General features: G+C 37.2%; 1 protein-coding gene across 3 annotated transcripts in view; it reads right to left on the bottom strand.

The window, feature by feature from the left end:
• naz (nazgul) overlaps positions 1–12,829 on the bottom strand; it is a 75,272-nt gene that overhangs the window by 53,829 nt on the left and 8,614 nt on the right. For all 3 annotated transcript variants that reach the window (XM_067761047.1, XM_067761048.1, XM_067761049.1), the window contains one exon: positions 5,786–5,849. In XM_067761047.1, coding sequence (XP_067617148.1) covers positions 5,786–5,849 — 64 coding nt within the window. The remainder of the gene's footprint in view (positions 1–5,785; positions 5,850–12,829) is intronic.

Raw genomic sequence — 12,829 nt, 5'->3', positions numbered from 1 at the left:
ATTATTAAAAATCATACAAACAGACAAAATTGGTTAATTCGTTGTAGTTCTATAAATAGAACGAAAACAACAACAAAACCAAAGTTTCTTTGAAAACCGCCGTACCAAGCATAGCTTTAACACATAATTGCATACGAAGTATGCAATGTGTAAAAGATTAAAAAAATATGCAAAAAGAAGGCAATTGGGAAAGACTTCACAACAGGCATGACGTAGCTGAATGCGTTTACAACCATTTCAACTATCGTAGGGGTGCGAGTTCGACTCCCACTCCCGGGAGAAAAAGCTTTGAAGAGATTTACAAGGTATAATCAAAACAGCTGTCGCCTTGTCCTGTCCGTCCTGATGTCACGTTGTTTAAATTTTTCCCAAATTATTAAATAAATTATAAAATTAAAAAAATTGCTTCAAATAAATGTTTTCATACATTTAAAAAAAGCAATATGGGCAATCCCCGATTATTAAAAATCATACAAACAGACAAAATTGGTTAATTCGTTGTAGTTCTATAAATAGAACGAAAACAACAACAAAACCAAAGTTTCTTTGAAAAACCGCCGTACCAAGCATAGCTTTAACACATAATTGCATACGAAGTATGCAATGTGTAAAAGATTAAAAAAATATGCAAAAGGAAGGTATTTTTGTTGGACCACAAATAAAAAAGTTGATCAACAATAATCAATTCAAAGGACTACTCTCATCAGTTGAGGCAGCAGCGTGAGAATTCTTTGAAAAGGTCGTTTCTTCTTTTCTCGGTAGACACAAAAGCCCTAACTACGAGCAGATAGTGAACGACTTAATCAATAATTATGCGAAAATGGGTAAATATTAAAGGCTTATTAAAATTAATTTCCAAAAATTCTATAACTTGTTTACCTAACTAATATTTTCTTTCCAGGCCTAAATATGTCTTTAAAAATTCACTTTCTGCACTCACATTTGAGCTTTTTTCCGGCAAATCTTGGCGACGAAAGTGACGAACATGCCGAAAGGTTTCACCAGCAAATGAAATTAATTGAGAATCGATACCAAGGATTCTGGGTCGTCGCAATGATGGGTGATTACTGCTGGTTTCTCATAAGAGAAACCGATCCTAAACTGAATAAGCGTCAAAGTCGAACACATAATTATTTCGACTACATAGTAAAATCAAATTAAGATAAAGATTGTTAGAATATAGTATAAACATAAATAAATTTAAAAAAAAGTTAAAAATATGGGTAATTTCATTCATAAATTGAACTTTTAACTAAATAGAAACAGAGAATAGCTAGATATTTCACTCTTCTTTATACCATACATACGTTTTGAGGTATACGTTGAAATTGCGCAACCTGGGTATTTTTATTTGATCACTTATAACTTACGTGGTTTTGCTTCGATTTTCTTCGATGATAGCTTATCTTTTTTTTAATTAAACAGAGCTTTACGTAAAGAAAAAATATCTGGATAAAAGTTGTGGTTTTGGAATGATGCCCTCGCAAAAAGTAATTTTTTTCATATTTTTTCATAAAAACAAAAACAAAAATCTGAAATGGTAAGCTAATATCTTGAAAACTATCTTGTTGAGCAAAAAACAGTGTATGATGTATTCTGTAAACTTTTTTGCAATTGCTTGACCCGTTCGTGAGATATACGTAATTAAAGGGAGCCATCTTTTTGGTTTCTTTGAATAACGGTAAATTGCAAATATCTCAAAAACGGAACCATAGAATCAAAAATGAACTCAATTTTCGAATTCAGGTGGTGGTTTTACATACGAATTCATAACGGTGTCTCTGGTAAATTTTGGCCGTCGACCAGTGTAATGAAAAGTATTCATGGTTCGAAATATTTGAAAATGAAAATTGATAAATCTAGTGTTTATACTGTATAATTAACAAAAAGATCCTATATAAAGCGATATTTTCTAAACCTTCATACTAAAAGCTGTAAATCGAGTTGTTCAAAGATTTCAAAATGTGACCCTTGTAAACGGACTGAAAGTATCTGCATTCACACAGGTTTATTAAAGTGTATGTACATATTCCTTTATGTGAAATCTTCGTTAAATATAACAATAAAGCAGTACACGTATCAAGAGGAATAGAAACAGGAATAGGAAGAGAAATATGAATAGGAATAAGTAGAGGAGCATGAATAGAAATAGGAATAGTAAAAGGAAGAGGGATATAGATAGGAATAGTAAAGGGCGATATTGCAGCCAGAGAGAGTTTCCTAATTTCAGCTGAGACTGTTTCAGAATTTCCGTAATCTATCTGCCTGTCTTTCTCATCAAAATTTGCTACTATAAGCCCAGTGATTTAAAATGCTATTCTATTTTGGATGTGTTTTTTTTTTGCTACCGCTCCGACTCAGTAGATGAACAGAGCATAGAGCAGAGCACTAGCATAAAAAGTGATAGCATTTCTTAGGCTCTGCTATGAGCTATGTCGTGTTTTAAAGCGGAGAAAATAGCAGAATAAATGATATTTCTAGTGGAGCTATAGCAGAAAAAAAATTGTTTAATTTTTGCCAAAATATTTAATAAAATAAAATTTAAAATTTTTCTTTCAAAAATCAGTGAATGCATTTGAAATTAAATGGGCAATACCAGCTTTGCAATAAAAAGTTGTTGTTGCCCCTGCTCAATATAAATTTATTGCTATTTGTTCTGTCGGGCATTGTTACGTAGAACTTTTCTCGCACTACTATGTACTTATTTGCCCCCATGAAATACAACAAAAACACAAATAAATAGCTTCAATATCAAATTTAAGACTGACAGTTAAAACCACAAGCACAAAATCACAAGGCCTTATCAGCTCCAACAACAAAAACAAAGAAAGGATAATGTTCTGCATAACGCTCCAATACAAATTGCTTATCGTTCGCAGCTTTTATTCTGCTACTTGCTCCGCTGCAAAACACGACGTATGAAGCTCATAGCAGAGCTTAAAAATGCTACGGCACTGCACTAAACTCTGTTGATGTTCAGAGCCAGAACGGTAGCAGGTATATTTTTCATTAATTTTGTTACTCTGGCGTAGCAAATGCAAACAATGCTTAGGACTTATTATTATTTTAACTTCTCTTATCTGATTGCTGCGATCATGGCTGTTGAAATGCTAATGGCCAGTGTTGCTCAACATTTTTATACTCAGTTGAGCAGAGCTCACAGAGTATATTAACTTTGATTGGATAACGGTTGGTTGTACGGGTATAAAGGAATCGAGATAGTTATAGACTTCCATATATCAAAATCATCAGTATCGAAAAAAAATTTGATTGAGCCATTTCCGTCCGTCCGTCCGTCCGTCCGTCCGTTAACAGGATAACTTGAGTAAATTTTGAGGTATCCTGATGAAATTTGGTGTGTAGATTCCTGGGCACTCATCTCAGATCGCTATATAAATGAACGATACCGGACTATAACCACGCCCACTTTCTCGATATCGAAAGTTTCGAAAAACCGAAAAAGTGCGATAATTCATTACCAAAGACGGATAAAGCGATGAAACTTGGTAGGTGAGTTGAACTTATGACGCAGAATACAAAATTAGTAAAATTTTGGACAATGGAGAAGATATCATGATGAAATTTGGCAGGAACGTTACTCCTATTACTATATGTATGCCTAATAAAAATTAGCAAAATTGGAGAACGACCACGCCCACTTAAAAAAATTTTTGTTTTAATTCAAATTTAATAAAAAAGTTAATATCTTTACAGTATATAGGTAAATTATGTCAACATTCAATTCCAGTAATTATATGGTGCAACAAAATACAAAAATAAAAGAAAATTTCAAAATGGGTGTGGCTCCGCCCTTTTTCATTTAATTTGTCTAGGATACTTTTAATGCCATAAGTCGAACAAAAATTCACCAATCCTTGTGAAATTTGGTAGGGGCTTAGATTCTAAGACGATAACTGTTTTCTGTGAAAAAGGGCGAAATCGGTTGGAGCCACGCCCAGTTTTTATACACAGTCGACCGTCTGTCCTTCAGCAAAAATTGATATATCTTTACTAAACTCAGTTCACGTACTTATCTGATCTCACTTTGTATTGGTATAAAAAATGGCCGAAATCCGACTATGACCACGATATCGAAAATTACGAAAAATGAAAAAATGCCACAATTCTATACCAAATACGAAAAAGGGATGAAACATGGTAATTTATTGGTTTATTGACGCAAAATATAACTTTAGAAAAAAACTTTGTAAAATGGGTGTGACACCTACCATATTAAGTAGAAGAAAATGAAAAAGTTCTGCAGGGCGAAATTAAAAGCCCTTGGAATCTTGGCAGGAATACTGTTCGTGGTATTACATATAAAAATAATTTAGCGGTATCCAACAGATGATGTTCTGGGTCACCCTAGTCCACATTTTGGTCGATATCTGGAAAACGCCTTCACATATACAACTACCACCCCTTCCTTTTAAAACCCTAATTAATACCTTTAATGTGATACCCATATCGTATAAACAAATTCTAGAGTGACCCCTGGTCCACCTTTATGGCGATATCTCGAAAAGACGTCCACCTATAGAACTAAGCCCACGTCCTTTTAAAATACTCTTTAATACCTTCCATTTGATACACATGTCATACAAACACATTCCAGGGTTACCCTAGGTTCATTTTCCTTCATGGTGTTTTTCCCTTATTTTGTCTCCATATCTCTCAGCTGAGTATGTAATGTTCGGTTACACCCGAACTTACCCTTCCTTACTTGTTTGTATTGAAGTGCAAATCATAATATATGTACAAAATATATATACACTAAATTTGAAAGAATTCGCTTCATTAATATCTAATCTAGGTCAATGTAAAGTTTCAACAACTGCTCGAGCGTTAACTCAGAAATTGTTGAGACCACAAAAAAATATTTCAGGGATCTCGAACTTGTGACTTTTCATACCATTAACGTAATGTCAAAATAAAGGCGTATACAAGTTTCCAAGCTATAAATATTGCTGGCTACCCCGTAAAAGGGTTGCGCTACACAAACCCTTTGAATCAATTTGCTTTTTTAGACGCCTCTTACAACAGACATACCTGTCTAAACCATCTAACCCGCTGGAGGTTTTCGGTCATGTCACTTTCATAGATGTAGAGAGAGTTGTGCGCAGTGATCCGAAAATGCCACATAAAACCTAACATTAATCAAGAAACCAACAGAAGCCTTGGATGGTGAAGCAACCGTTATTTTAGGGCGACCACAGCAAACGGTTAGAGGCGTACGATTTGAGCACCTGGGCGTAAAATGTCTGGTCCTTTAATGAATCAAGTGCTTTTGCTGGTTGGTTGATATTCTCGTAAAGGCTAAAGATGGTTTCACCACCACCTCAAAGTTGCGATGAATGGGACACTTAAAAAAGACTTTTAAAGCTTATTATTTTTCTCGTCTGTCTATTCAGAAAAGCACAAACTCGTTGCCGAACTTGCGGTGTGAACAAGAACTCCTCGCCAATTGCTACCGGTCTCGCATATGAGAAAACATTTCGGTACAATACTCATAAGCACAAGGTGCTTCAATATTTCATTTGCTACCATATCATCCAACGGTGGAGAAGGACGATATGGTAGCAAAATGTTGGGATTGTTAACCAACCTTTGGCTTAACTTTGTCGTTAATTATGTACGCCACCTCGACTAACTTGCAATAATTAAAACTAAACTAATCACAAGTAGAGTTAATTAAACAGAAATTTGGCTCAAAACTCCAGGGAATAGGGAAGGTAAAAAATAATAACTAATATTTATGAAGTAAATAAAATTTCGCTCGACTTACTTGCGTAAATGGCGCGTACCCCGCACAAGACCAGGTGTGCAACAATTTACCGTTACTGGCGTGCCTGCAAAACAATTAAATACAAAATACGAGAACATTTAGAATATAAAATAGCAAAGCACTAATAACAAAAAATGAAAAGAAACAAAATAAAGTCGCTCACGAAATGAAAATATGAAAAGCGCAAAAACGATTTAAACTTAATTAAAACGCTTTGCAAAAAAGTGTTGCAAGTTACTTGAAAGGGGAGATGATTTGCACGCCTAACCAAAACAAAGTAAACAAACAAAACAAACAACAACAAACAATCTCAAAATGTGGGCTAAACCTCTGGCAGGAAAAGTTAAACTAACGAAATGATGGACTATGCAAACACAAAATCAAATCAATGTCGCGCCTACAAATAGAAGCACTACACACAAAAACTAACAGCTAAAAAAAGTAAGAAAGAGCGCGCACATTCCTAGCCATTCGATAGCTCTCAGTTAATGGCGTGACCATGAGGTTTTATACCAAACTTTTTCATATCAACATTGTGTGGCACTATGCTATGTTACTTTCTCATACAGTGCCCCAAAAATTCTTGCATATTGATAACACACATACATATGTACGTATGTAGTATAGGAATTTAGTACGCATGGTATGAGCTTATCTGTTGCCTGAAAGTTCTTTGAGTATTTTACTTTTGTCCCACTTTTATAAAATATCGGGGAATGACAAAAGTTCGTGTAGACATTTTCGAAGCTTGGGTTTTTTGAAGGTCTTTCTCGAAAACGTAAGAAACCTGCAATTAATAAGTCAGCGTTAAGTTATAAAATCATACATACGATCTCACGACAGATACTCAGAAGCCTCAGTGGCATAAGAAATATGCTCGCGATAAGCATGCTTGTCGTTATAGGCAACTAAAATCTATAAACCCAAAATATTTAACTTGGTCGTATGAAATCGTGCCCGAGATGATCAGGCTACTACTACCTGAATGGTGTTTATTTTCGCAACATACTGTATAAATACCTGGAAAATTACCATCATTATCGAATCCCTAGCAGACCCGGCAGACGTTGTTCTGCCCTAAATTTGGTATACACTGCATACACTTTAATAAGCTTTTTCCGTCTAACTCTGCCTCCGCTCCTCTAAACTTTTTCCTAATCTTTGCATTCACTCCTCCCTCCGTGTTTTTCGCTTCATTTATCTCCATCTTCGTCTCATTCTATCTCGTTCTCAGTCTCCTTCTCTCTTTTCTCTTCTCTCAAGTTTTTCTTATTCTTCTTCATATCTTATTGCCAGTCCCAGAGGGTGGTATGTATTTTGTTCCAATTCCGAGTCTCAGTCCCAGTCCCACTCTGAGTCTCAGTCTCAGTCCCAGTCCTAATCCCAGACCCAGTCCGTCTCTGGTCTACTTCCCGGAAAAAAGAATCGTAAATACTAATATAGGCAAATTTATATACCAAATTTCAGGCAAATCGAATAGGGCGTATGTAAGTAGATATGTGGGTATTATTAATTCATGTCTTTATTTCGGCTTCGCATGCATATTTATCAGTTTTGCCAGGTTGATGCGACTAAATCGAATATCACAATGAAAATTACTTAAAAGCTCTCAGCAACAGCTTTCATTTTATATCCAAAATACACACACATTCTAGGGGTATCCGGGTCCATGTTTTGGCCTATATCTCGAGACCCTAGTCACTAATAGGTATGAAAACTACCCTGTACTAAAGCACTCATCAACAGCTTTCATCTGCTATCCATATTGTATGAACACATTCTAGGGATGCCCGGGTCCACGTTTTGCCTATATCTCGAGACCTTAGTCACCAATAGGTATGAAAACTACCCTGTACTAAAGCACTCATCAGCAGCTTTCATTTGATATCCATATTGTATAAACACATTCTAGGGGTGCCCGGGTCCATTTTTGGCCTATATCTCGAGTAGAGGTTTACGCCGATCACCTTATTGGCGGCGGCGGCGTAGGCTCTATTATATACCGGCGGCGGCGGCGTGGCCAGCGCGCCGGCCTACGCCGGTATTCTTACTTTAAAATGTTTGATTTTTCTATTTAAAAAAATAATATTTAGGAAAGGTTTTGTTTGTATGTATTTAAGGAAATCAACGTGTTGGCCACTTCGGAAAGATCCGGGGTTTTTGCTTCAAGATCTCCCAGACCGTTCAAAAATTTTCAGCAGTAGCTCCTTGCTGAGGAATTGCCCCTCGTTCTCTTACTACACAGAGGCTTCGAACCTAACCCCGGTCTTTGGAATTGGTACTGCTGCGTCTGCTGAAAAGAAATAGAGATAGATAAAATAATCACATTCTTGTCTGTATATCTTGTGCAAAGCGTAGTTTCACCTAGGGTTAACTCCTAATAATAGTCACGAACACAATTCCTTTAAATCATTTGGGGCTCCTTGGCGGCCACGCACAAAGGCGACTTACGGCTGCTATTAGTGGTCTTTTAATACTCATGACTCTCGTGGTACAGGGCGCCTCCAGTTGTTTCGGTTGTTTTTAAGAGCTACTCCCGATGTGCGAATAGTAGCAATCCCGAGCACCAGTCTATACCACGCCTCCTGACCCTCACACCATATACCAGCACAGAAGCTATAGGACTGCGACTTCCAACTCATACCTTCGTTGACGTCACTTTCCTAGAAGCTCTAGGTGTAGCTCCAAAGACTTTCCAACGGATGCTTTTGTCGCGCTATGCTGCCGAGCTACACCAGAGAAACACCTTGAAACGTTAGGGGGTGACTATTCGGCCAAAGATGCCGCCCTCGAAATCATAAGCAGTCTAAGTGGATGTCATTGCGTAATGGGTGAAAATCGTATAATCCTCTTCGCATCTACATAATTAAAATTTTAAAAGGAACCTGGATAAAATTTTTAAAATGTAGACCAAAGTTTGCAGACGTTTGTGTTCACAACATTGATTTCAATAGTCTTCGTTAAATCAAATCGATATTTTGGAATGAAAGTCGACCGATTTTAAGTTGAAAGATGTTAACTGCTGTTTTCCGGCCTTATAATATAAGAGTTCATTATGGATGACCGCGTAGCTTCAGTTTTCAGACTAGTTCGACTGTCCACTACGTTAGGGTAGTAGAACACACGGTCCTTAGTTCGACTGTCTTGGGAAAGCTTTTCCTTCACCACTTTGAGTGTTCTTGCGAAGGACAAAGCCTCACCTGGTAAATATATGTGCCTACATATTGGCATTTATAAAAGGAGCCGTAATGTGTAGGTGATATTTAAACTTGGTTGATAGGCTATATTCAATGTGATTCACTCCAGGGGACTGGTTTTGGATAGGGCCGCCAACTTTAACAAATGTCAAATCGGGAACCTTGGGTGTTGAAGGATGAAGAGTGAAAATGAAAATTAACATTTCAGATGCTTTGTATAGTTTCGCAAATAAACAACAGATGTTTGATTGTAGCACAAGTATTTTTTCAAACCCTTCTCATGCGTACATATATCCTCAACTTAAGTATGAGGTTAGAATCGTTTCAAAGGAGTGTTTATGCCCCTAGAACCTACTAAAAGATTTTGCATCACTGATTTCGCTTATTCTTTCAGCCAATCGCAATATAAATATTTTTTTTAAATCGGCACTTTTTGGGTATTTTGCTTTTTTTACCAACTTGAGGACAATTTGAAAACATGTTCGCCGAGGGTCATTTTATTTGAATTCAATGTTCATTATAAATTTTTTGAAAAAAAAAAAAATATGCAAAGTGAGCATATAAATTTATTATATAACTTTTCTTTTAGTGTTTTGTTTTAATAACTTGGTAAATTGGACATGGACTTTGGTGTTAAGCTGACATCGAAAACGCCTGTTTTTTTAAATTACTTTTGAACAGCTAGAAAGAGTTAAATTTCGCAATTAGTTTCTTATAACTGGCAGTGATGCGCATCCGATGACACCACTTTTGACCATATCCGACCAATTTTCGACATGAACAATAAATGGCCTAAACAGTCTTAAACGAGTAGAAAATATAGTAACGCGCCGTACGCCGCCACCGCCGCTGCCGCGCCGATATTTTTGACATTCGGCGGCGGCGTGCGAAAAACGACCCTAATCGGCGGCGGCGGCGGCGTTTATCGGCGGCGTATATCTCTAATTTCGAGACCCTAGCCACCAATAGGTATGAAAACTACCCTGTACTAAGGCACTCATCAGCAGCTTTCATTTGATCTCCATATTGTATAAACACATTCTAGGGGTGCCCGGGCCCACTTATCTCGAGGCCCTAGTCGCCAATATGTATCCTGGTCCACTTCCCGGAAGAAAAATTATCCGACATTTTATTCTAGATATAACGCTACCTACATACCAAATTTCAGGCAAATCGAGCCATATATACGATAGTTTAGAATAAATCGGTCCCTGGTCCACTTCCCGGAAAAAAAACTTTTCACAAACACTCTCCGGTTTCCTACTAAGTTATCCTGAAAATTTGAATAAAATCAGCGTGGTAGTTTCTGAGTCCATAAGCCTCATACAAACATACAAACATACATACATACATACATCCTATTATATATATATAGATTAAAACCTTTGGAGAGTGTCTTTATCGCTACAAGAAAAAGAACAACAAATATGCTGGCTTAACTTTTAAACTATAAGATACTTAACACCGACCTAAAATCAGGCCCAAGTCAGTAATTGGGATACTATGTTGTAGACATTACCATTTCCATTATCTGGTAAGCTGTGAGTTCATGTATTGCTGTGAACTGAATACAAATTTTCTTCACCTATCCAGTTGTCTGTGCTTTGTTAGTTTGCAAACCAAGTACGTAAGGCCACTCTTAAGTCTCAGTTGCTTAACAAAATAATAGCGGGGAAGATAACCTTACACAAGAGGGGCTTCAGATGTTGTAAAAAATAATACTAATCCAATGAATCGCGGATGGTTTCGAAGCCTGGATAAAACACTGCAGGCACAGTTATGGCAAGTTGGTAAACTATGCAACGAGCACTTCTTAATGCTAAATATTAAGTGAGATGATGCATCCGATACGTCAATCCTGATAACGAAATATGCTTTCTACGATAGTAGTATCCTAGCTTGGAAATAATAAGAATGTCTGACACTAGAGAAGATTACTAGAGCAACAAAGCTTACCGACGCAGGTAAAATCTACTACGAGCTAGTGAAAATACAGCCAAACGAGCCTAAAGTTCTCCCTAATAAACGAGGAAAGTAAACAAATTGAAATTGTTCTTTATCTATTGGATCCAACATTCGCTGGGGAAATAATATGTGCCTTAAAACCCATAAGAGATTCCGCCTCTCTCGACTATAAGTCCTTTGCAAGTGTTGTTGCATAAGAAATTCAGAATCATGGAATTTATGAAAAACAGATGAGATGGAAATTGGAGTTTCTGGAAGATTTCAGTTCCTTGTATTTGGCTTGAAGCGGAAATGAACATGGAGCGGGAAGTGAGAATCTAAAGGCTTCATTGGAGAGGTTATTTTATATGAGTTTATGAATACCCTACCCAGGTATTTCTCTCTATACCCGAATTTGGCAGAAGGGGAATTTGAGCTCAGATGGAAAAAATAGATAAATGATGATTTGGGTTTTGTTTTTATAGCCACCAGTTGTTGGGAACCTGGTTCATTCATAACAGTTTGTAGAACTGCATACAGATTACAGAGTACTTCTTTGAGGAGTCTAGATGGATGGCTTCCTATCGTAGTAATGGATGGCAACAATATCAGACGACTTTTCCCTTCTTAAGGAAAGCTCTCTGGTGATGTTGGGTATTAAAGGATATTAAGTGGTGAGTGGTGGGATCTTAACACGTTGTCGTTTTCTTAATATGATGAGAATGAAATAAAATGATATGCCCTGACCGAGAATGTATAAAGTCTTGATTTCCCTTTAGGTTTTCATACTGCTAATTGTTTTCCCAATAGAATAAATTACTGCCGCGTATGAATATGAATCCAGTACTCTCGTTTAAGTACTAACTGAACTGTCATTTGAATAATTTGAATTTGATCACATTGTATCTGGTTGGTCCCTTCACCTTATTCATTCCCCCAAAATGGAAATTAATGATACCGATAGTGAGAGGTGAACCGCTTAATTCGACGTAACCGCTCTACATAAAATGATAGGAAAGATTGGGGACTCACTGACAGATTCAAAATCTAAGTTGTCACGAAGTCTTATTTATACGTCTTTGGTAGTCAACCAGTTTGCTACAATCCGAGATTTTAGCTATACATGGTGCATTTAATCATTACAAGACGATCATCTTTACCGACGGCCAGGCGGTTACGATGACCTAGAGTTTGGGTGATCAGTAGTGTAGGAAGTCGAGCCCCTAATTTTAGCCCGGGTCTATGGATTATACAAAAAAATCAGATTAGCGATGATTTAGCACGTTGGGGATCAAGGGTGTGAAGGCAGTATTTACAACCATAGGACTCTTCAACGGTAGCATCTTACTACAGTAATATTTGACAGAGTTCCTTGCTCATCATGCCAGGAAAATTTATCTCTAGGCGTCATTAAAACCAATAGAAGGGATTTTTTGAAATAAGATTATTCCCGGAGTACAAAAGACCATTGAGTACCTACTGCGAAACTGTCAATTGCAATGTCGAAGCAGAATGAAGTTTCCTGGAAACCGTCTTCTCTTGAAGTGGCCAGAAATCGTAAATGTTCAGCCTGCGCAGCTTCTCATATATATAAATTAAACAGGATAAATGTAATGAGACGGGATTAACAATGAACAAAAAATAGAATAAATGTACGGCGCGATAACCTCTGAAGAGGTCTAAGGCCGAGCTTCTCTTCCGATTTGCGTCGTGCTCCTCTTGATTTTTCCCTACAAATTGGCAGGACGGGACCTACATGTTTTATGCCGACTCCGAGCGGCAACTGCAAGGGGCGACCCCGCTTAAACAAATTTCTAATTGAAAAACCTTATTTCTAAAATTTTGATGTTGCTTTGGGGTGTGAACCCAGGGCTTACGGTGTGGTATGCGGAGCACGCTACAA

Source organism: Eurosta solidaginis, chromosome 1 (genome assembly GCF_040869045.1).
Source record: "Eurosta solidaginis isolate ZX-2024a chromosome 1, ASM4086904v1, whole genome shotgun sequence".
Taxonomy (NCBI): Eukaryota; Metazoa; Arthropoda; class Insecta; order Diptera; family Tephritidae; genus Eurosta; species Eurosta solidaginis.
The sequence above is the reverse complement of the archived record's forward strand: the minus strand, read 5'-3'. Positions and strand labels throughout refer to the sequence as shown.